The sequence below is a fragment of the Salmo salar genome, chromosome 21 (genome assembly GCF_965601325.2).
Source record: "Salmo salar chromosome 21, fSalSal1, whole genome shotgun sequence".
NCBI lineage: Eukaryota > Metazoa > Chordata > Actinopteri > Salmoniformes > Salmonidae > Salmo > Salmo salar.
In genome coordinates, this window is record NC_138311.1 from 37168374 (window position 1) to 37189498 (window position 21125).

The following is a 21125-nucleotide window of genomic DNA, read 5'->3' on the forward strand; positions in this document are numbered from 1 at the left end:
ATAGTCTTAAGATAATATTATTTTGAGAAACAAAATTTGGTTTTACCTACTACATAATGCCATAAAATAATATAATGTATTATTTTTTCTATAGATACTCCTGGTCCACCACTGAATCTAATTGTGAAGGAAACATCTCTGAACCATGCATCCATCGGCTGGGATCCTCCTCTGATTGATGGAGGAAGCCCAGTGAAGAGTTACATTGTTGAGAAACGTCTTGCAGAGAGAAAGGCATGGTCCTGTGTCATAGCCGAATGCCCCAAATCTACTTTCAGGATTCCTAACTTGGAAGCTGGACAGGCCTACTGTTTCAGAGTCTTGGCTGAAAATAACTATGGTATAGGAGAAGGTTGTGAGACTGCCGGAGTTGTAAGAGCTTCAGGTATGGTTTATTGGATGTGATCATGTGTTTTTTTTAACTATTAGATGTTAAATGTAATTTGTTAGTTAGATTTTTAATAATCAAATTACCTTGTTATCTGATTTCAGAACTACCTGGAGCAGTTATAGATTTTAAGGCACTGTCGATCACTAAAGATTCCATTCATATTGGCTGGAAAAAGCCAATCAGTGATGGTGGAAGTCACATCAGTGCTTATCTTCTGGAGCTTCAGGAAGGTGAAGAGAAGTATATGGAGCTAGTGAAAGGAAAGGTCATGTCACATATGATGGTTGAACTTAAAGAAGGAAAGGAGTACTCTTACAGGGTGAAAGCAATAAATGAGTCTGGAGAGGGACCACCTTCGGAGCTCACTGTGATCGCTAAAGATCAAACCGGTAAGTCCAGTAGTCCAGTGTTAATTAGCTAGGCTATTAAACCACTCATAAAATACACTGGAGACAAAATACTTGGCCATTTTAGATACGTATATCTATTGGTAATCTCCAAGTTTTTTTTCAACTGTTCCTAATATTTCTAGCATAAATGTGTTCTATTTTAGCATTACATTACTGCACTTATTATAATTTTATCTGGTTCATAGATTAATAAGCATTGTGTTCCTAACTTGCAGTTGCACCTGATTGTGACTTGAGTGGCATCCCAGATCTGTGTTATGTTGCCAAGGAGGGAAGCACAGTCCGTATCAACGTACCTATTGTTGGCAAACCAGCTCCTTCAGCCATCTGGAAGAAGGGACATGTTTCTCTGGGAGACAGTGGAAGAATGTCAGTTGAATCTACACCTACTTTGACAACTTTGCTCATCCGTGATTGCCAGAGAGGTGATGCGGAAAATTACACAATTCTGCTAAGAAACACTGCAGGAGTCAAAGAAGCAAAGATGCAGATAAAGGTGGTTGGAAAACCAGGAATTCCGACAGGACCATTCAAGTTTGATGAAATCACTGCCGATGGAATCACTCTGGATTGGGGTCCACCAAAGGATGATGGTGGCACTGAAATATCCAACTACATTGTGGAGAAGCGGCAATCAACGGCCAACAAGTGGGCAACTGTGGCATCTGCGATCCAGAAGAATACTATGAGAGTTACCAGGCTCCATGATGGTACTGAATACATCTTCAGAGTGTTCGCAGAAAACAAATATGGAGTTGGAGAATGCCTCAAATCTGACCCAGTGGTGGCTCAGCATCCATTCAGTGAGTTCTTGTCATACATTGAAAATATCAAATACAATTTTTGAAAGAAAGAGTTATTAGGACTTCAGAAATCTGTATTCATCAATAGTTTGATGATTGATTGATATATGTACTATATGGCAATAATTTCACTAAACTGAAAACATTCTTGTTTCACCAGATGTGCCTGATGCACCTGCACCACCAGAGATTGTGAGTATTCGCCATGAATCGGCCATTTTAAATTGGACTGAACCTAAAGAAAATGGAGGCTCACCAATCACTGGTAATTATGCAAACAGTATTTTTAGTAATCCATAGAATTTCCATGGACTGTAAGGAAAATGGACATGGACAATGAACTATTCCTGATATTACTGTTGAAAGCATTTGCTGAATGGTAAATAATAAAGTATTGTTGTTATTATTATTATCTTTGCAGGCTATCATGTCGAGTACAAAGAAAGGAACAGCTTGATGTGGAAGAGAGCCACTAAGACCCCTATTAGGGTAAAGGACTGCAGAGTGACTGGACTGATTGAAGGCCTGGAGTATGAATTCAGAGTCATGGCAATGAATGCGGCCGGTTTAGGAAGGCCAAGCAGGGCAACAGAACCAGTCATCGCCCTTGATCCAATTGGTAAGTTTAGTTTCATTGTCTTTCTCTTTCTGTCCTATTGATATCATATGAAATCCTTCAACATGTTCTCTAATCTTGCTAATCTTGATAATTTACTGGATTTTTTTGTTCCTCCACAGATCCTCCTGGTAAGCCTGATGTCATCAATGTAACCAGAAGCACTGTAACACTTATGTGGACTGCACCCAAGTACGATGGTGGACACAAACTGACTGGCTACCTGGTTGAGAAACTGGAATTGCCAGGAAAGACGTGGATGAAAGCAAATCATATCAATGTCCAAGGCCTTGCGTTTACTGTGCAAGACCTGACAGAAGGCAGCAGCATGCAATACAGAATCAGAGCAAAGAATGCAGCTGGCGCAATCAGTGTTCCTTCAGAGCAAACTGATACCCTTATCTGCAAAGATGAGTATGGTATGTTTTTCGTTTTTTTCTACTTCAAGACAAAGCCAATAGAATACATACTAAACTAGGACATGGAAAGTAGCCTAATTTCTCTTGCTCATTTGTTCACAGAACCACCAAGCATCACTATCGATCCAGACATGAAGGAAGGTGTCTCTGTCAGAGCTGGGGACACCATTGTGGTATCTGCTTCCAAGATCCTTGGCAAACCTCCACCTACAGCTGTGTGGTCCAAGGCAGGAAGAGAATTCAAGACCTCAGATATTGTCCAAATCACAAGCACTCCAACTACTTCAACGTTGTCTATTAAATATGCCAGCAGGAAGAACACTGGAGAGTATATAATTACAGCCAGCAATCCTTTCGGTATCAGAGAAGAACATGTTAAGGTCAAGGTTCTTGATGTCCCTGGACCTCCAGGCCCCATTGAAGCTAGCAGTGTGTCAGCTGAGAAGTGCACATTGACATGGTTGCCACCAGAAGAGGATGGTGGCTGCGCAATCAAATCCTACACACTGGAGAAGAGAGAAACAAGCCGTCTTCTCTGGACCAAACTTGCTGAAAATATCTTTGATTGCAGATTTGTTGCAAACAAGCTGATCAAGGGCAATGAGTACATCTTTCGTGTGTCTGCAGTGAACCAGTATGGCACTGGTGATGGGACACAATCCGGCCCAGTCAAAATGGTTGACAGCTTTGGTAAGTTGCATGAATATTCAGAATATTCTATTGACGGTACTGTTATTATTTCCACATCATTGTTAATGTATTTTGCTCCTCTTTTTCTACAGGCCCACCAGGTCCACCCGGAGTCCCAGAGATTGACAATGTCAGCAGGAACGCTGTCACCATTTTCTGGAAGAGGCCAATTAAAGATGGCGGGAGTGATATTAGAGGTTATCAGGTTGAGAGGAAAGAGAGAAGAGGAATGAGATGGGTGAGAGCATCGAAGAAAACGGTCTCTGACCTACGTTACAAAGTACAAGGACTGACGGAAGGTGTTCAATATGAATTCAGAGTAACTGCAGAGAACAAAGCTGGCTTTGGGGAACCAAGTGAGCCATCTGCCCATGTAATGACAAAGGATATTGTATGTAAGTAAACACAAAGGGTAATTTTCAAAACAAATTATTTATTCCATGCCGTCATTGTAAATAAGAATGTGTTCTTAATTGACCTACCTGGTAAATAATGAAGGTTAAATAAAATGTAAATAAATAAATGTGAATTGTATATAATTTATAATGGCTTAATGATGAACGTTATTATGAAGTGAAACCTAATAGATCTCTATAATAATACCAGGTGACATGTCTTGATATATGTCTTCTTTTTAGATCCACCAGGACCTCCTTCCAACCCAAGAATTACTGACACCACCAAGACAACAGCCACATTCAACTGGGGTAAACCCCACTACGATGGCGGCCTGGATGTAGCGGGGTACATTGTTGAGCACAAAAAGGAAGGACATGACGATTGGGTCACAGACGTCTCAAGACTGAGAATTACAGAATATGTTGTGTCAGACCTGAAGGCAGGTGGGAACTACTATTTCAGAGTCAGAGCCATGAATACAGAGGGAGTTGGTGAACCAGCAGAGGTTGAAGAAATTGTTGAACTTGGGGACCGTGAGACACTTCCCGACTATGAGCTTGACGCTGAGTATAGAAAAACCCTTGTTGTCAGGGTCCGTGGATCCATTCGTATCTTTGTACCAATTAAAGGACGTCCAGTTCCTGAAGTAACCTGGATGAAAGATGACACCATTCTTGGTAAAGGTGGCCGTGAACACATTGATACTACAGAGTCGTATACTCTCCTGGTTATCCCTGACTGCACAAGATATGATGCCGGAAAATACATGCTGTCATTAGAAAACGTTGCTGGTAAGAGAGACGGATTCGTTAATGTCAGAGTACTGGATTCACCAGGACCACCTGTGAACTTGATACCACGTGAAATCACCAAAACAAGCATCACTATGCAGTGGGAAATCCCCATTATTGATGGTGGATCAAAGATCATTAATTATGTAATTGAGAAGCGAGAAGCCACAAGAAAAGCTTACACAGTAATCAGTACAACCTGGCAGAAATGTTCCTTCAAGTATGACAACTTGGATGAAGGCTCTGAATATTACTTCCGGGTATCCGCTGAAAATGAACTGGGCGTCGGCGAGCCAGCAGAGACACCTGAGACAATCAGAGCATCCCAAGCACCCACTGCGCCTGAAAATCTGTATGTCACTGACGTATCAGTGGACACCGCAAGCCTTGCATGGACGAAGCCAAAACATGATGGCGGCAGTAGGATTACTGGATACGTTATTGAAGCACAGAAGAAGGACACAGAGACATGGACCCATGTGAGAACTGTAAAAGCTCTTGACTACACAGCCACAGATCTCATTGAAAATATGGAGTATGTGTTCCGCATCATGGCAGTAAACAGCTCTGGCAGGAGTGATCCACGTGAAAGCAGACCTGCTATCATTAGAGAACAAACAGCAGCACCTGCGTTTGACCTGCGTGGAGTCTACCAGTCGTTGGTCATTGCTAAAGCTGGTGATAACGTGAAGGTCGAAATTCCTGTTCTGGGTCGCCCTAGGCCATCAGTTTCATGGAAGAGAGGAGAGGACACACTTAAACAGACACAGAGAATCAACACTGATACTACTGCAACTTCAACTACTCTCCACATCAATGAGATCAAAAGGACCGATGGTGGTACATTTTCGATGACTGGCAAGAATATACTAGGAACAACGACAGAGACAATTACTGTTGAAGTCCACGATATTCCAGGACCTCCTACTGGACCAATTAAGCTTGAAGAAGTTTCATGTGATTACATTCTCATGTCATGGGAAGGTCCGGAGAATGATGGTGGCGTACCCATTAACAATTACATTGTTGAAGCTAGAGAAACCACAGGCACATCATGGGTTGAATTAGCAGCAACAGTTATCCGTACGACATTCAAAGCTGCCCGTCTCACAACAGGAATCACATATCAGTTCCGTGTTAAAGCCCAGAACAGGTATGGCATTGGACCCTGTATAGTCTCAGAACAAGTGGTTGCTGCTTATCCATTCGATGTGCCAGGACAACCAGGCCTTCCTGAAATCGTCCACTTCAACAAGGATTCCATGACTATTAGCTGGGATGAACCAGCGTCCGATGGTGGAAGCCCCATTTTGGGATATCACATTGAAAGGAAAGAGAAGAACAGTATCCTATGGCAGAAGATCAGCAAAGCACTTGTAGCAGGGAACATGTTCAAATCAACAGGCTTGGTGGATGGAATTGCCTATGAGTACCGCGTTATTGCTGAAAACATGGCTGGTTTGAGCAGGGCAAGCAAGCATTCTGAGACTACCTTTGCTCTGGATCCAGTGGACCCACCTGGCCAACCAGTGGCATTGAATGTAACCAGACATGAGGTGACTCTTCAGTGGACAAAACCTGAAGGTGATGGAGGATTCTCAATAACTGGGTACCAAGTAGAAAAGAGAGAACTCCCAGACGGACGCTGGCTTAAGGCCAACTATAGCAACGTCCTTGAGACAACATTCACTATTAGCGGGCTCACAGAGGATGCTACTTATGAGTTCCATGTTTTGGCAAGAAACTCAGCTGGTGCTCTCAGTAAGCCATCTCTACCATCAGAGGAAATCACTTGCAGAGATGACATTGAAGTGCCCAAACTTGAAGTTGATACAATCTATAATAGTACTGTGGTTGTGAAAGCAGGAGATGTCTTCAAACTTGCTGCCAGCGTAACAGGCAGACCAATCCCAACACTGCTATGGACCAAAGACGGGAAGGAACTTGAAGATACGGCAAAGTTGGAAATCAAACTCTATGACTTTTCTACAACATTAGTCAACAAAGATTCTCTAAGAAGGTGCGGTGGCACATTCACTTTAACTGCCAGCAATCCTGGTGGTTTTGCAAAGCATACCTTCAATGTTAAGGTTCTTGATAGACCTGGACCTCCAGATGGTCCACTTGCTGTAACAGATGTCACTTCTGAGAAATGTATCCTGTCATGGTTGCCACCATCACATGATGGTGGTGCAAAGATTCTACACTACATCATTGAAAAACGTGAAACAAGTAGACTTGCTTGGACAAATGTAGTGTCAGAGTTACAAGTGAACCGTTTTAAGGTTACCAAGTTGTTGAAGGGTAATGAATATATCTTCAGAGTTATGGCTGTCAACATGTATGGAACTGGAGAGCCCCTTGAGTCCAATCCAATGGTTTCTACAAATCCATATGTGCCAGCTGATGCTCCATCAACACCTGAGGTGACGACCATCACAAAGAACACCATGGTTGTTTGCTGGGAACGCCCTGATCACGACGGTGGAAGCAGCATTTTCAATTATGTTGTTGAAAGGAGAGACAAAACCGGTCTTCGCTGGGTTAAATGCAACAAGAGGACTGTAACTGACCTGAGGTACAAAGTATCAGGGCTCACACCAGGGCATGAATATGAATTCAGAATCATTGCAGAAAACAATGCTGGTTTAGGTACACCAAGTCCTTCAAGTGAATTCTACAAGGCAGTAGACACAATCTTCCAACCTGGACCACCTGGAAATCAAAGAGTCTTGGACACAACCAAGTCATCCATTACAGTTGCATGGAACAAACCTGTGTACGATGGTGGTTCTGATATCATTGGCTACATTGTGGAGACCTGTCTACCTGAGGAAGATGAATGGACAATTCGGACTCCTAAGAAGGGATTAGTTGGTACATCATTTACCATCACTAACCTGGTAGAAAACCAAGATTATAAAATCAACATTTGTGCAGTTAACTGTGAAGGGGTTGGAGAGCCAGCACAAGTGCCTGGCACACCAATTGCAGAGGATAGGCTGCTTCCTCCTGAAATTGACCTTGGTGCAGAGCTTCGTAAGGTTGTCTGCGTTAGAGCTTGCGGCACATTGAGACTCTTTGTACCTATTAAAGGAAGACCAGCTCCTGAGGCCAAGTGGTCCAGAGAAAATGGAGAGCCTGTTACGAGAGCAACTATTGACACCACATCATCATTTACTGCTCTTATGGTGGAAAATGTTGACAGATTTGACAGTGGAAAGTACATGTTGACAGTGGAAAACGCCTCAGGAAGCAAAACAGCATATGTGAATGTCAGAGTGCTGGACACACCTGGAGCACCACAAAGCCTCATAATCAGGGAGGTCACCAGAGACTCAGTATCACTCATGTGGGACGTACCCCTTATTGACGGTGGCTCCAGAATTAGAAACTACGTTGTGGAGAAACGTGAATCAACAAGAAAAGCTTACTCCACAGTTTGTGCTCAATGCGTTAAATCCAGCTGGAAAATTGGTGGCCTGGAGGAAGGAAACACATATTTCTTCAGAATTCTGGCTGAGAATGAATTTGGCATTGGCCTTCCAATAGAGACTCCTGAGGCAGTCAGAGTATCTGAGAAGCCACTTCCACCAGGCAAAGTAACTCTTGTTGATGTTACAGGCACCAGTGTCTCTCTGTCTTGGGAAAAACCAGATCATGATGGAGGAAGCAGAATCTCAGGATATATTGTTGAAATGCAGGGCAAAGACAGTGAAACTTGGACCCAGTGTGCAGTTGCAAAAATCACACAGGCTGTTGTTCTTGGACTGACACAGGGTGAAGAATATATGTTCCGTGTGTCAGCACATAATGAAAAAGGAACGAGTGATCCTCGTCTACTTAGTGTATCTGTGGTAGCCAAAGATCTTGTCATTGCGCCAGTATTCAAGCTGCTGTTTACCACATTCAGTGTATTGGCAGGAGACGATCTCAAGATAGATTTGCCATATGCTGCTCGTCCCAAAGCAGTTGCGACCTGGCTCAAGGATGGTGTCGCACTCAAAGAAACAACCAGAGTCAATGCTGATGCCACTGATACACATTTGTATCTTGTCGTCAAGGAAGCCAGTAGGGAAAATGTGGGCAAGTACACCATCAAACTTGTAAACACAGCTGGTGAAGCAACAGTGGACATTGGGGTTGTTGTTCTTGATAAGCCTGGTCCTCCGACTGGCCCAATCACTCTTGATGAAGTCACTTCTGACAGTGTGGTACTGTCCTGGAACCCACCTACATATGTGGGTGGTTGTGCCATTAACAACTATGTAGTAGAAAAGAGGGAAACTACCACCACAAATTGGCAGATTGTGTCTGCAACAGTTGCAAGAACCACCATTAAAGCAGCTCGGTTGAAGACTGGCTGTGAATACCAGTTCAGGATCGCTGCTGAGAACAGATATGGAAAGAGTCCAGTACTTATATCAGAAAATATTGTTGCTCAATATCCATTCGATCTCCCAAGCGCTCCAGGGACCCCAGTTATACAATCATCTACAAAGGACAGCATGGTTATTGTATGGGAGAAGCCTGGTAGTGATGGTGGGAGCAAGATTTTGGGATATCACCTTGAGAGTAAGGAGAGAAACAGCCTCCTTTGGGTGAAACAAAACAAACAGCTGATCCCAGACTCAAGGTTCAAGCTTGGTGGTCTTGATGAAGGTATCGAATATGAGTACAGAGTTTATGCTGAAAATATTGTTGGGGTTGGCAAAGCTAGCAAATTGTCAGAAATTCGTGTAGCAAGAGATCCCTGTCACAGTCCAGGCAAGCCTGAAGCTGTCATTGTCACAAGAGGTGCTGTCACTCTCCAATGGACTAAGCCAGAGTTAGATGGAGGTAGCAAAATCACTGGCTATGTTGTGGAGAAGAAAGAGCTGCCTGAAGGGCGCTGGATGAAGTCCAGTTTCGCCAATGTCATTGAGACCCAATTTCTTGTGACTGGCTTAGTTGAAAACCAGTGCTATGAGTTCCGTGTCATTGCAAGAAATGCAGCAGGTGTTTTTAGTCTTCCGTCAGAGAGCACTGGGTCTATTACAGCAAAGGATGAAGTTGATCCTCCCAAAATAGAGATCGACTCAAAGTACTCGTCAACAGTTGTTCTAATGGCTGGTGAATCGTTCAACCTTTGTGCAGATATTTTCGGCAAACCTGTGCCCTCAGTCCATTGGATGAAGAACAACATAGAATTAAAAGATGCTGCACGCCTTGAGATAAAGAACACCGCTTTTAAAGCATCTTTGAGTGTTAAGGAGGCAATCCGTGTTGATGGAGGCCAATATATCCTACTTTTGAAAAATGTAGGTGGAGAGAAGGCAGTGAACATCAATGTCAAAGTGTTGGACAGACCTGGTCCACCAGGAGGCCCAATTTCTATCTATGGAGTCACAAGTGAAAAAGCTTGCATTGCCTGGAGACCACCAGCACAAGACGGAGGTAGTGATGTTTCTCATTACATTGTTGAGAAGAGAGAGACTAGCAGATTGGTTTGGACTCTGGTTGAACCAAAAGTGCAGACTCTAAATCTGAAGATCATAAAACTTGTTCCTGGAAATGAATATGTCTTCCGAGTGATTCCTGTAAACAAATACGGAATTGGTGAGCCTCTTGAATCCGAGCCAATGATTTCCAGAAATCAATTTGTGACACCTGATCCACCAACGGATGTGGAAGTCTCTACCATCACAAAAGATTCAATGGTGGTAACGTGGGAAAGACCTGAAAACGATGGTGGCAATGCCATTTCTGGATTTGTCATTGAGAAGCGTGATAAAGAAGGTGTGCGCTGGACCAGATGCAATAAGCGTACAGTGAGTGAGCTGCGCTTCAGAGTAGCAGGTCTTCTTGAAAACCGCAGCTATGAGTTCCGAGTTTCATCTGAGAATGCTGCTGGAGTTGGTAAACCAAGTGAACCCACTATTTACTATAAAGCATTGGACGCTATCTTCACATCAGGTCCACCAAATAATCCCAAAGTGACTGACACAACAAGAACATCTGTGTCCTTGTCATGGGGCAAACCTATCTATGATGGTGGCTGTGAGATTCAAGGATACTTAGTGGAGGCCTGTGAAGTAGCATCTGATGAATGGACAATGTGCACTCCACCTGCTGGAATCATAAACACTAAATTTACAGTTACAAAACTACTAGAGAAGCACGAGTATAAATTCAGAGTCTGTGCCATAAACAAGGTTGGTGTTGGTGAGCATGCAGATGTCCCTGGATCAGTTCTTCTAGAGGAGAAATTGGAAGCACCAGATCTTGAGCTTGATGCTGACATGAGGAAGATGATTAATGTCAGAGCTGGAAGCGCTCTTAGGTTATTCGTTCCTGTTAGGGGACGGCCGGCTCCTGAACTGAAATGGGGAAAAGCTGATGGAGAACTCAAGGAGACAGCACAGATTGACAATACAAGCAGTTACGCCTCACTTCTGATTGAAAACGTTGACAGATTTGACACTGGCAAGTACACTGTTACTGCAGAGAATTCCAGTGGCGTTAAATCTGTCTTCATCAGTGTCAGAGTACTTGATTCACCTAGTATGCCTGCAAATTTTGCTATTAAGGAGATAACAAAGAACTCAGTCACCCTTACTTGGGAGCCACCTATTTTGGATGGTGGGTCTAAAATTAAGCAATATCATGTTGAAAAACGAGAAAGCACTAGGAAAGTGTATTCCCCTGTCACAACCTGTCATAAGATGTCATGGAAGATTGAACCACTTGTGGAGGGAAGTATCTATTTCTTCAGAGTTCTTGCTGAAAATGAGTGGGGCATTGGCTTACCTGCAGAGACCCCAGAACCCCTAAAGATTTCAGAGGTACCTCAACCTCCCGGTAAAGTAACAGTTCTGGACGTGACACGTAACAGTGTCTCTCTTAAGTGGGAGAAACCAGATCATGATGGAGGCAGCAGAATAAGCCATTATGAGATTGAAATGCAATCCAAGGATAGTGACAAATGGACATTATGTGCTCAATGTAAATACCTTGAAACTACTGTTAGTAACTTAGCCCAAGGAGAGGAGTACCAATTCAGAGTAATTGCGGTCAATAGTAAAGGAAAGAGTGACTCTAGACTTCTGGCCAATCCAGTAGTAGTAAAGGACCTTGTCATTGAACCTGACATAAGACCTAAATTGACACAGTACAGTGTACTGGTCGGCTATGATCTGAAGATTGAAGTTCCCATTGCTGGACATCCTAAACCAGTCATTACATGGACAAAGGATGGTGCTGCCCTGAAACAGACCACAAGAGTTAATGTTGTCGACAGTGCACGCAATACACATCTAACCATCAAAGAAGCAACAAAAGACGATGGTGGATTGTATAGTATTAATATTACCAATATGCATGGCTCCAAAGATGCCACCATTGAAGTAATCACACTGGATAAACCTGGCCCACCAACAGGCCCAATCAAGATGGATGACATCAGTGCTGAAAGTATCACACTTACCTGGGAACCACCCTCATACACTGGTGGCTGCCCAATTTCAAATTACGTTGTCCAGAAAAGAGATACAACCACAACCAACTGGGTAGTGGTCTCTGCCACTGTGGCGAGAAATACCCTGAAAGTGACAAATCTTAAAACAGGTGCAGAATACCAATTTAGGATCTGTGCTGAAAACAGATATGGCAAAAGTTATGCTATTGATTCTGAACCTGTCCTTGCCCAGTATCCCTTCAAGGAGCCAGGACCACCAGGAACACCTTACGTATCTTCATACACTAAAGATTACATGGTTGTGGAATGGCACAAACCAATTTCAGATGGAGGCAGTGCCATTTTTGGCTATCACATTGAGAGAAAGGAAAGGAACAGTATCCTTTGGACAAAGATCAATAAATCCCTCATCCAAGACTGTAGATTTAAATCTACTCCTTTGGAGGAAGGTATTGAATATGAATTTAAAGTGTCTGCTGAGAATATTGTTGGCATTGGCGCATGCAGCAAACTCTCTGAGGGATATGTGGCACGTGACCCATGTGATCCTCCTGGCACCCCAGAGGCTATCATTGTAACCAGGCACTCCGTGAAACTGAAGTGGACAAGACCACAGGATGACGGTGGCAGTCTGATCACAGGCTATGTGGTGGAGAAACGCAATCTCCCAGAGGGAAGGTGGATGAAGGCAAGTTTCACAAATGTCATTGAAACCGTATTCACAGTTCTTGGTCTAACTGAAGACTGCAAATATGACTTCAGAATCATAGCTAGGAATGCCGCTGGGTCTATCAGCAAGCCCTCTAAGAGCACAGGATCCATCACAGCAAAGGATGAAGTTGATCCTCCAAAATGTGAAGTTGAGTCAGTGTACAGTCAGGTTGTTATCATCAATGCTGGGGAAACATTTACACTTGAGGCTGCTGTACAAGGAAAGCCAATTCCCACAGTTCAATGGTTCAAGAGTGAAGCATTAGTGGAGAATTCAGCAAGGGCTGAGATTATGAATTCAGATTTCCAAGCAAAGCTTGTTGTCAAAGATGCTATCAGAGTGGATGGAGGACAATATACTTTGCTTGTAACTAATGTTGCTGGAGCTAAAACTGTAACGTTCAATGTGAGAGTACTGGACAGACCTGGGCCCTCTCAGGGACCCCTCACTGTCAGCAATGTCACATGCGAGAAATGCTCACTGTCCTGGCTTCCTCCAAGAGCTGACGGTGGCAGCAGCATTTCCCACTACGTCATTCAGAAGAGAGAGACTAGCCGTCTTGCATGGACTGTGGTTGCTAGCGATTGTGGAGCTACAATGTTCAAAGTCACAAAGCTTCTGATGGGAAATGAGTACATTTTCCGTGTTATGGCTGTCAACAAATTTGGTACTGGTGAACCTCTTGAATCAGCCCCAGTTATAATGAGAAATCAATTTGTTACTCCTGGACCACCTCAAGAATTGGAAATAGCCAATATCGCAAGGGATTCCATGACTGTGTGCTGGACTCGCCCAGAGGTTGATGGTGGAAGTGACATTGCTGGTTACATTATTGAGAAGAGAGATAGAGCTGGAATCAGATGGACAAAATGCAACAAACGCAGAGTCACAGACCTTCGCTTCAGAGTGACAGGCCTGACAGAGGATCATGAATATGAATTCAGATTATCTGCTGAGAATGCTGCAGGAGTCGGCCAACCAACTGAACCAACTCCTTACACCAAAGCCTGTGATCCAACCTTTGAGCCTGGCCCTCCCACTAATACACATGTGGTTGATACTTCCAAGAACTCCATAACACTCGCATGGAGCAGACCCATTTACGATGGTGGAGTCGATATCCAGGGATATGCTGTGGAGATCTGCAAAGCTGATGAGGATGAATGGACCCTATGCACTCCACCAACGGGAGTGAATGCAACTACGTTCAAAATCACCAAACTTACTGAGCATCAAGAATATAAGGTGCAAGTATGTGCCATCAATAAATTGGGTATTGGTGAACCTGCTGAAATTCTAGGAACCGTAAAACCGGTAGATGCAATGTTTGCCCCAGAGATAGAGCTGGATTCAGAGCTAAGGAAAGGAGTCGTTGTGCGTGCTGGAGGATCCATGAGGATCAATATTCCATTCAAAGGACGTCCTACTCCAGAAATAAATTGGTCCAAGGATGAGGGTGAATTGACTAACAAAGTTCAAATTGAGAAAGGCGCCAATTTTACTCATCTGTCAGTAGATATCTGTGACAGAAATGATGCTGGAAAGTACACTCTGACCCTGGAAAACAGCAGTGGTTCCAAGTCCGCATTTGTTTCTGTCAAAGTACTTGATACACCAGGAGCACCCGTAAACTTCACAGTGAAAGATATTAAGAAAAACTCTGTCAACCTTGTTTGGGAGCCCCCACTCATTGACGGAGGCGCGAGGGTCAAGCATTACTTTGTTGAGAAGCGTGAATCCACCAGGAAAGCTTATTCCAACATTTCAAACAAGTGTACAAGGAACAGTTTCCATGTGGGAGATCTCAATGAGGGGGTCATTTATTACTTCAGAGTTATGGCTGAGAATGAATATGGTGTAGGCCTGGCAGCAGAAACAGCTGAGCCAGTGAAGACATCAGAAGTCCCTCTGCCTGTAGGAAAGGTCACGTTGACTGAGGTGACTAAGACAACCGCTTCGATGGCATGGGAAAAACCAGACCATGACGGTGGAAGTAGGATAATGGGATACTGCATAGAAATGCTACCTGCAGGATCAGAAGAATGGATCCTATCCACAACCACAAAGACGTGTGAGGGAACTGTAGAAGGCCTAACCACAGGTCAAGAATACCAGTTCAGAGTTTCAGCCTTTAATGACAAAGGAAAGAGTGACACAAGGGTATTAGCTATGCCTGTCATAGCTAAAGATGTGACTATTGAACCTAGTTTTGTAATGGCATTCAACACCTTTAGTGTCCAACATGGTGAAGATCTGAAGATGGAAATACCAGTGAGAGGACGCCCAGTACCAAAAGTGGTATGGACAAAAGATGGACAGGCAATTAAAGAGACAACCAGGTTGAATGTTTCAAGAACAGCATCATCAACAATCCTTGCTATAAAAGAGGCAACTAGAGTGGATTCTGGCAAGTACAAAATCATAGCTACCAACAGTATAGGAGAAAAAGTTGCAGAAATCGGAGTGATCATCCTCGATAAACCTGGCCCAGTCACAGGGCCTATAAAGATTGAGGAAGTGAGTTCCAATTATGTAAACCTTGCATGGGAACCACCTGCATACACAGGAGGATGTCAAATAAACAATTACATTGTGGAAAAGCGTGACACAACAACTGTAGCATGGCACTGTGTGTCTGCAACCGTTGCAAGAACAGCTATCAAAGTTACCAAGCTGAAAACCGGTACTGAATACCAGTTTAGGGTGTTTGCAGAAAACAGATATGGAAAAAGTCCATCATTGGACTCAGCAGCTGTTGTTGTGCAGTATCCTTTCAGTGAACCTCTTGCACCTGGTACTCCATTTGTGTCATCAGTAACTAAGGACAACATGGTTGTTGAATGGAAAGTACCAACCAGTGATGGAGGCAGTCCAATCCTTGGTTACCACCTTGAACGCAAAGAGAAGAACAGCATTCTCTGGACTAAGTTGAACAAACTGCTCATTCCTGACTGTCGATTCAAAACAAATGAACTTGAAGAGGGCATTGAGTATGAATTCAAGGTCTTTGCTGAGAACATTGCTGGCATGAGTCCACCTAGCAAGATTTCTGATGTTTGTGTTGCCAGAGACCCATGTGATCCACCTGGTACCCCTGAGGCTATTGATATTACCAGGAACCACATTACACTGTCGTGGACAAGGCCTCATTATGATGGTGGTAGCCTGATCACAGGCTATGTTGTTGAAAGGAAGAAACTTCCTGATGGCCGTTGGATGAAGGCTAGCTTCACAAACGTAATTGAGACTCAATTTACAATCTCAGGTCTGACTGAAGAGTGTGAGTATGAATTTAGAGTAATTGCAAAGAATGCTTCTGGTATTTTCAGTACTCCATCTGAAAGCACTGGAGCAATTACTGCTAAAGATGAAATTGAAGCACCAACAGCATCAATGGATCCCAAGTTCAAGGACTCTATTGTCGTCCATGCTGGTGAAACATTTGTTATTGAAGCTGATATTTTGGGAAAACCACTCCCTGAAATCACATGGTTGAAAGATGGAAAAGAAATTGACCAAACTACCCCAAGAATGGAGATCAAAACCACCATTCAACGCACTATTCTAACAGTCAAGGAATGTATCAGAGTAGATGGTGGACACTTTGTCCTGAGTCTTAGCAACGTTGGTGGAACAAAATCTATTCCCGTCAACGTGAAAGTTCTTGATAGACCTGGTCCACCCGAAGGTCCAATGAAGATAACTGGCGTGACTGCAGAGAAAGCCTATCTTCACTGGAGTCATCCATTGCATGATGGCGGTGCCAGCTGTTCTCATTATATCATTGAAAAGAGGGAAACCAGCAGACTGTCATGGACTGTAGTTGAACCCAGAATCCAAGCTATCAGCTACAAAGTGACTAAACTCTTGCCTGGCAATGAGTACATCTTCAGAGTTACGGCAGTGAATAAGTTTGGCATTGGTGAACCTCTTGAATCAGACCCAGTTATTGCACGTAATCCTTTCGTGACACCCAGCGCTCCCTCAACACCTGAAGCAAGTGCTATTACAAGGGACTCAATGGTCCTTACATGGGAACGTCCAGAATATAATGGTGGCTCAGACATTGATGGCTATGTCCTGGAGAAAAGAGATAAAGAGGGAATTAGATGGACCAAATGCAACAAGAAAAGACTTAATGACATCAGGTTCAGATGCACCGGACTCACCGAGGGACATTCCTTTGAGTTCAGAGTATCTGCTGAAAATGCTGCTGGTGTGGGAGTGCCAAGTGCACCAACAGAATACATAAAAGCCTGTGATGCCACATATCCACCTGGTCCTCCTAACAACCCTAAGGTGACAGACCACTCAAGCACAACTGTGTCCCTCTCATGGGCAAGACCCATCTATGACGGTGGAGCAGCCATCAAAGGATATGTTGTTGAGATGAGAGAACAAGGGGGTGATGAATGGATAACCTGTACACCATCAACTGGTGTCCAAGTAACACACTTCACTGTGAAAAAACTGAGGGAAAATGCAGAATACTATTTCCGCATCTGTGCAGTTAACATTGAAGGAGTTGGTGAGCATGCTGATGTTCCAGGGTCTGTAGTTGCATCTGAACGAATTGAGGCCCCTGAGATTGAACTTGATTCAGACCTTAGGAAAATGGTCCAAGTACGAGCAAGTGCAACACTGCGTTTGTTTGTCACAATCAAAGGAAGACCTGAACCTGAAGTAAAGTGGTCCAAGATGGATGGCCCTCTTACTGAGCGTGCCCAAATTGAGGTCACAAGCTCCTACACAATGCTTGTCATCGACAATGTCAACAGATTTGACACTGGCAAGTATGTGTTGACTCTTGAGAACCTTAGCGGTCAAAAATCGGCATTCATTAATGTCAGAGTGTTGGACTCACCAAGTGCCCCTGAGAACTTTGAAGTCAAGGACATTAAGAGAGATTCTGTATCACTATCCTGGGAGCCTCCTATGATTGACGGTGGAGCTAAGGTCACACATTACATTGTGGAAAAGAGAGATACTACAAGACTGGCATTTACAAGTGTTTCAAATAACTGTGTAAGAAATTCCATGAAGATTGATGACCTTACAGAGGGTGGAATTTACTATTTCCGCGTCAAAGCTGTCAATGAGCTTGGTGTGGGTTTGCCAGCAGAAACAACAGAACCAATCAAGGTATCCCAAGCCCCCTTGCCTCCAGGCAAAGTTACAGTTGTAGATGTTACTCGCGACAGTGTGAGTCTCGCATGGGAAAAGCCTGATCATGATGGTGGTAGTAAAATCACAAGCTACACAGTAGAAATGCAAACCAAGGGTGATGAGAAATGGACTGTATGCACTGAGATTAAAGCATTGGAAGCAACTATTGGTGGACTCACAACTGGAGAGGAATATGCATTTAGGATTACTGCTGTCAATGACAAAGGCAAGAGTGAACCTAAGCCACTGGCAGATCCTGTCGTAGTAAAGGACATTACAATCGAACCTATCATCGATCTGATGTTCAACACATACAGTGTCAAGGCAGGAGACGATCTAAAGATTGATGTTCCATTCAGAGGCAGACCTGAACCTGAGGTTGCATGGAAAAAAGATGGAGCTGTATTGAAGCAGACAACCAGGGTGAATGTTCTAGCAGCTAAGAATTCATCGAAAATTACGATCAAAGACGCAACTAGGGAGGACTTTGGGAAGTATGAGATCACTTTAACCAATGCAGTTGGCAAGAAATCAGCCACAATAGCTGTTATCATCTTGGATAAACCTGGCGCACCAAGTGCAATCAAAGTAGATGAAGTAAGTTCTGACAATATTTCACTGTCTTGGGACGCCCCACTCTATGATGGAGGATGTCAAATCAACAACTATGTTGTGGAGAAGAGAGATACCACCACTACAACATGGCAGATTGTTTCAGCCACAGTTGCCAGAACATCAATTAAAGTTCCCCGCTTGACACAAGGCACTGAATATCAGTTCCGTATTGCAGCTGAAAACCGCTACGGCAAGAGCCATGCCGTGGACTCCGCGCCAATTGTTGCACAGTACCCCTTTGAGACACCTGGCCTTCCCACTTCCCTCCATGTTGCCCATGCTACAAAATCTGGCATATTGGTTGCATGGGGTAAACCAGCCAGTGATGGTGGAAGTCCAGTCATCGGTTATCACCTGGAAATGAAAGACCATAGCAGTATTCTCTGGACAAAGATCAACAGAGGTCTCATTGCTGAAACAGAATTCAAAGTGATTGGGATTGAGGAAGGCTTGCTGTATGAGTTCCGTGTTTATGCTCAGAATATTGCTGGAATTGGACCTTGCACCAAAGCATCTGAGCCCGTAGCTGCAAGAGATCCTTGTGATCCACCTGTTAACCTTGAAGTCATTGACATCACAAGAACTTCAGTTTCCATTACTTGGCAGGCGCCAGAGAATGACGGTGGAGCCAAGCTGACTGGCTACATTGTTGAACGCAGGGAGCTTCCAGATGGGCGTTGGCTGAAATGCAATTTTGCCAATCTCCAGGACACATACTTTGACATTACAGGCCTTACGGAGGATGTACAATATGACTTCCATGTTATTGCAAAGAATGCAGCTGGATTACTCAGTGAGCCATCACTGGGCACAGGTGCCATCACAGTCAAGGATGAGGTGGATTCACCTCGCATTGAGTTGGAAGACAGGTTTAGGCAATTAGTAGTTGTCAAAGCTGGAGATATTTTGAGAATTGATGCAGATATTTCTGGGCGCCCACGTCCAGTCATTGCATGGACAAAGGATGGTAAAGAAATTGATGCCAAGGCAAGAGTGGAGATTACTTCAACACACAGCACCACCACATTGATAGTCAGAGACACTATCAGAAGGGACACTGGCCAGTACATTGTCACTCTACAGAACGTTGCTGGTACAAGGTCCTTGGCTGTAAACTGTAAGGTCCTTGACCGTCCTGGACCATCCTCTGGACCATTGGCAGTCACTGGTCTGACAGCAGAGAAGTGCACTTTGACCTGGGGACCACCTCAAGAAAATGGTGGTGCAGAAATCATGCACTACATCGTTGAGAAACGTGAAACCAGCCGTCTCGCCTGGACTTTAGTATATGGAGATATGAAGGCTACAACATGTAAAGTCACCAAACTGCTTAAAGGAAATGAATACATCTTCAGAGTAAGGGGAGTGAACAAATATGGAGACGGTGAAGCCCTAGAGAGTGAGGCCACCAGAGCCAAGAATGCATACACTGTCCCTGCAGCACCAACATATGTTGAAATCACCAGTATCACAAGTGATGCAATGACAATCTGCTGGGAAAGACCTGAATCCGATGGAGGAAGCAGCATTTATGGCTATGTTATTGAGAAACGAGAGAAAATTGGATTGCGCTGGGTACGCGTGAACAAAAAGCCTGTGTATGACCTCAGAGTCAAGGCATCCAATCTCCGTGAGGGTGCTGAATATGAGTACAGAGTCTATGCAGAAAATGCTGCAGGCTTGAGTCTCCCAAGTATTCCTACCGAATTAACAAAGGCGGAGGATCCCCAATTCCTGCCATCTCCACCACCTAAACCGAAAGTTATTGACTCAACTAAGACTACTGTTACTCTTTCATGGAATAAGCCATTGTTCGATGGTGGTGCTCCTGTGACAGGATACTGTGTTGAATATAGGAGAACAGACGAATATGATGATGACTGGTGTGTCGGTGTTTCAAACACAAAAAACACTGAATTCACCGTCGTTGGATTAACTTCTGGAGCAGAATATCTATTCGTTGTCAAATCTATCAACAAGATTGGTCTCAGTGAGCCAAGCCCCCCTACGGATCCACAGGTGGCTAAAGAGAGAGAAGAGGAACCAGTATTTGATATCAGCAATGAGATGCGAAAGACACTCATTGTAAAGGATGGCAGTTCATTCACCCTAACTGTGCCATTCAGGGGCAAGCCTGTCCCTAATGTTATGTGGACCAAGGCTGCTGTTGATCTGAGAGTGAGGGCCAGTATTGATACCACAGACACATTCACGTCTATCACAGTGGAACAAGCAACAAGAGATGACTCTGGAAAATATATTGTGACTCTCCAAAATATAGCTGGAAAAGTCGCATGCACATTAAATGTCAGGGTTCTTGACTCTCCTGGGCCACCATCTCATGTTGGGGTCAAGGATGTCACGAAGAGCTCTGCAACAGTTACATGGGATACTCCAGATAATGAAGGCGGCGCTGCTGTAAAGAACTACCTTGTTGATATTCGTGAGGCAAGCAAAAAGGGATGGACCAGACTCACAAATACCTGCCCTCGTCTGACCTACAAAGTGACAGACCTGGTGGAGGGAGGAGTGTACTACTTCAGAGTCTCTGGTGAAAATGAATATGGAGTTGGCGTATCAGCTGAGACCAAAGATGGAGCAAAGATTACAGGTATACTAAAATTTGAAATCTAAAACAAAATGTTAATTTAAGATAT

The 21125-nt window shown here is 43.9% G+C and overlaps 1 protein-coding gene across 9 annotated transcripts in view; it reads left to right on the forward strand.

Moving 5' to 3' along the window:
- The window catches only part of LOC106582275 (titin), a 186491-nt gene that overhangs the window by 138324 nt on the left and 27042 nt on the right, over positions 1 to 21125 (forward strand). For all 9 annotated transcript variants that reach the window (XM_082967139.1, XM_082967141.1, XM_082967145.1 and 6 more), the window contains 9 exons: positions 95 to 385; positions 493 to 780; positions 1017 to 1604; positions 1765 to 1869; positions 2026 to 2223; positions 2343 to 2639; positions 2742 to 3329; positions 3422 to 3724; positions 3968 to 21079. In XM_082967139.1, coding sequence (XP_082823265.1) covers positions 95 to 385; positions 493 to 780; positions 1017 to 1604; positions 1765 to 1869; positions 2026 to 2223; positions 2343 to 2639; positions 2742 to 3329; positions 3422 to 3724; positions 3968 to 21079 — 19770 coding nt within the window. The remainder of the gene's footprint in view (positions 1 to 94; positions 386 to 492; positions 781 to 1016; positions 1605 to 1764; positions 1870 to 2025; positions 2224 to 2342; positions 2640 to 2741; positions 3330 to 3421; positions 3725 to 3967; positions 21080 to 21125) is intronic.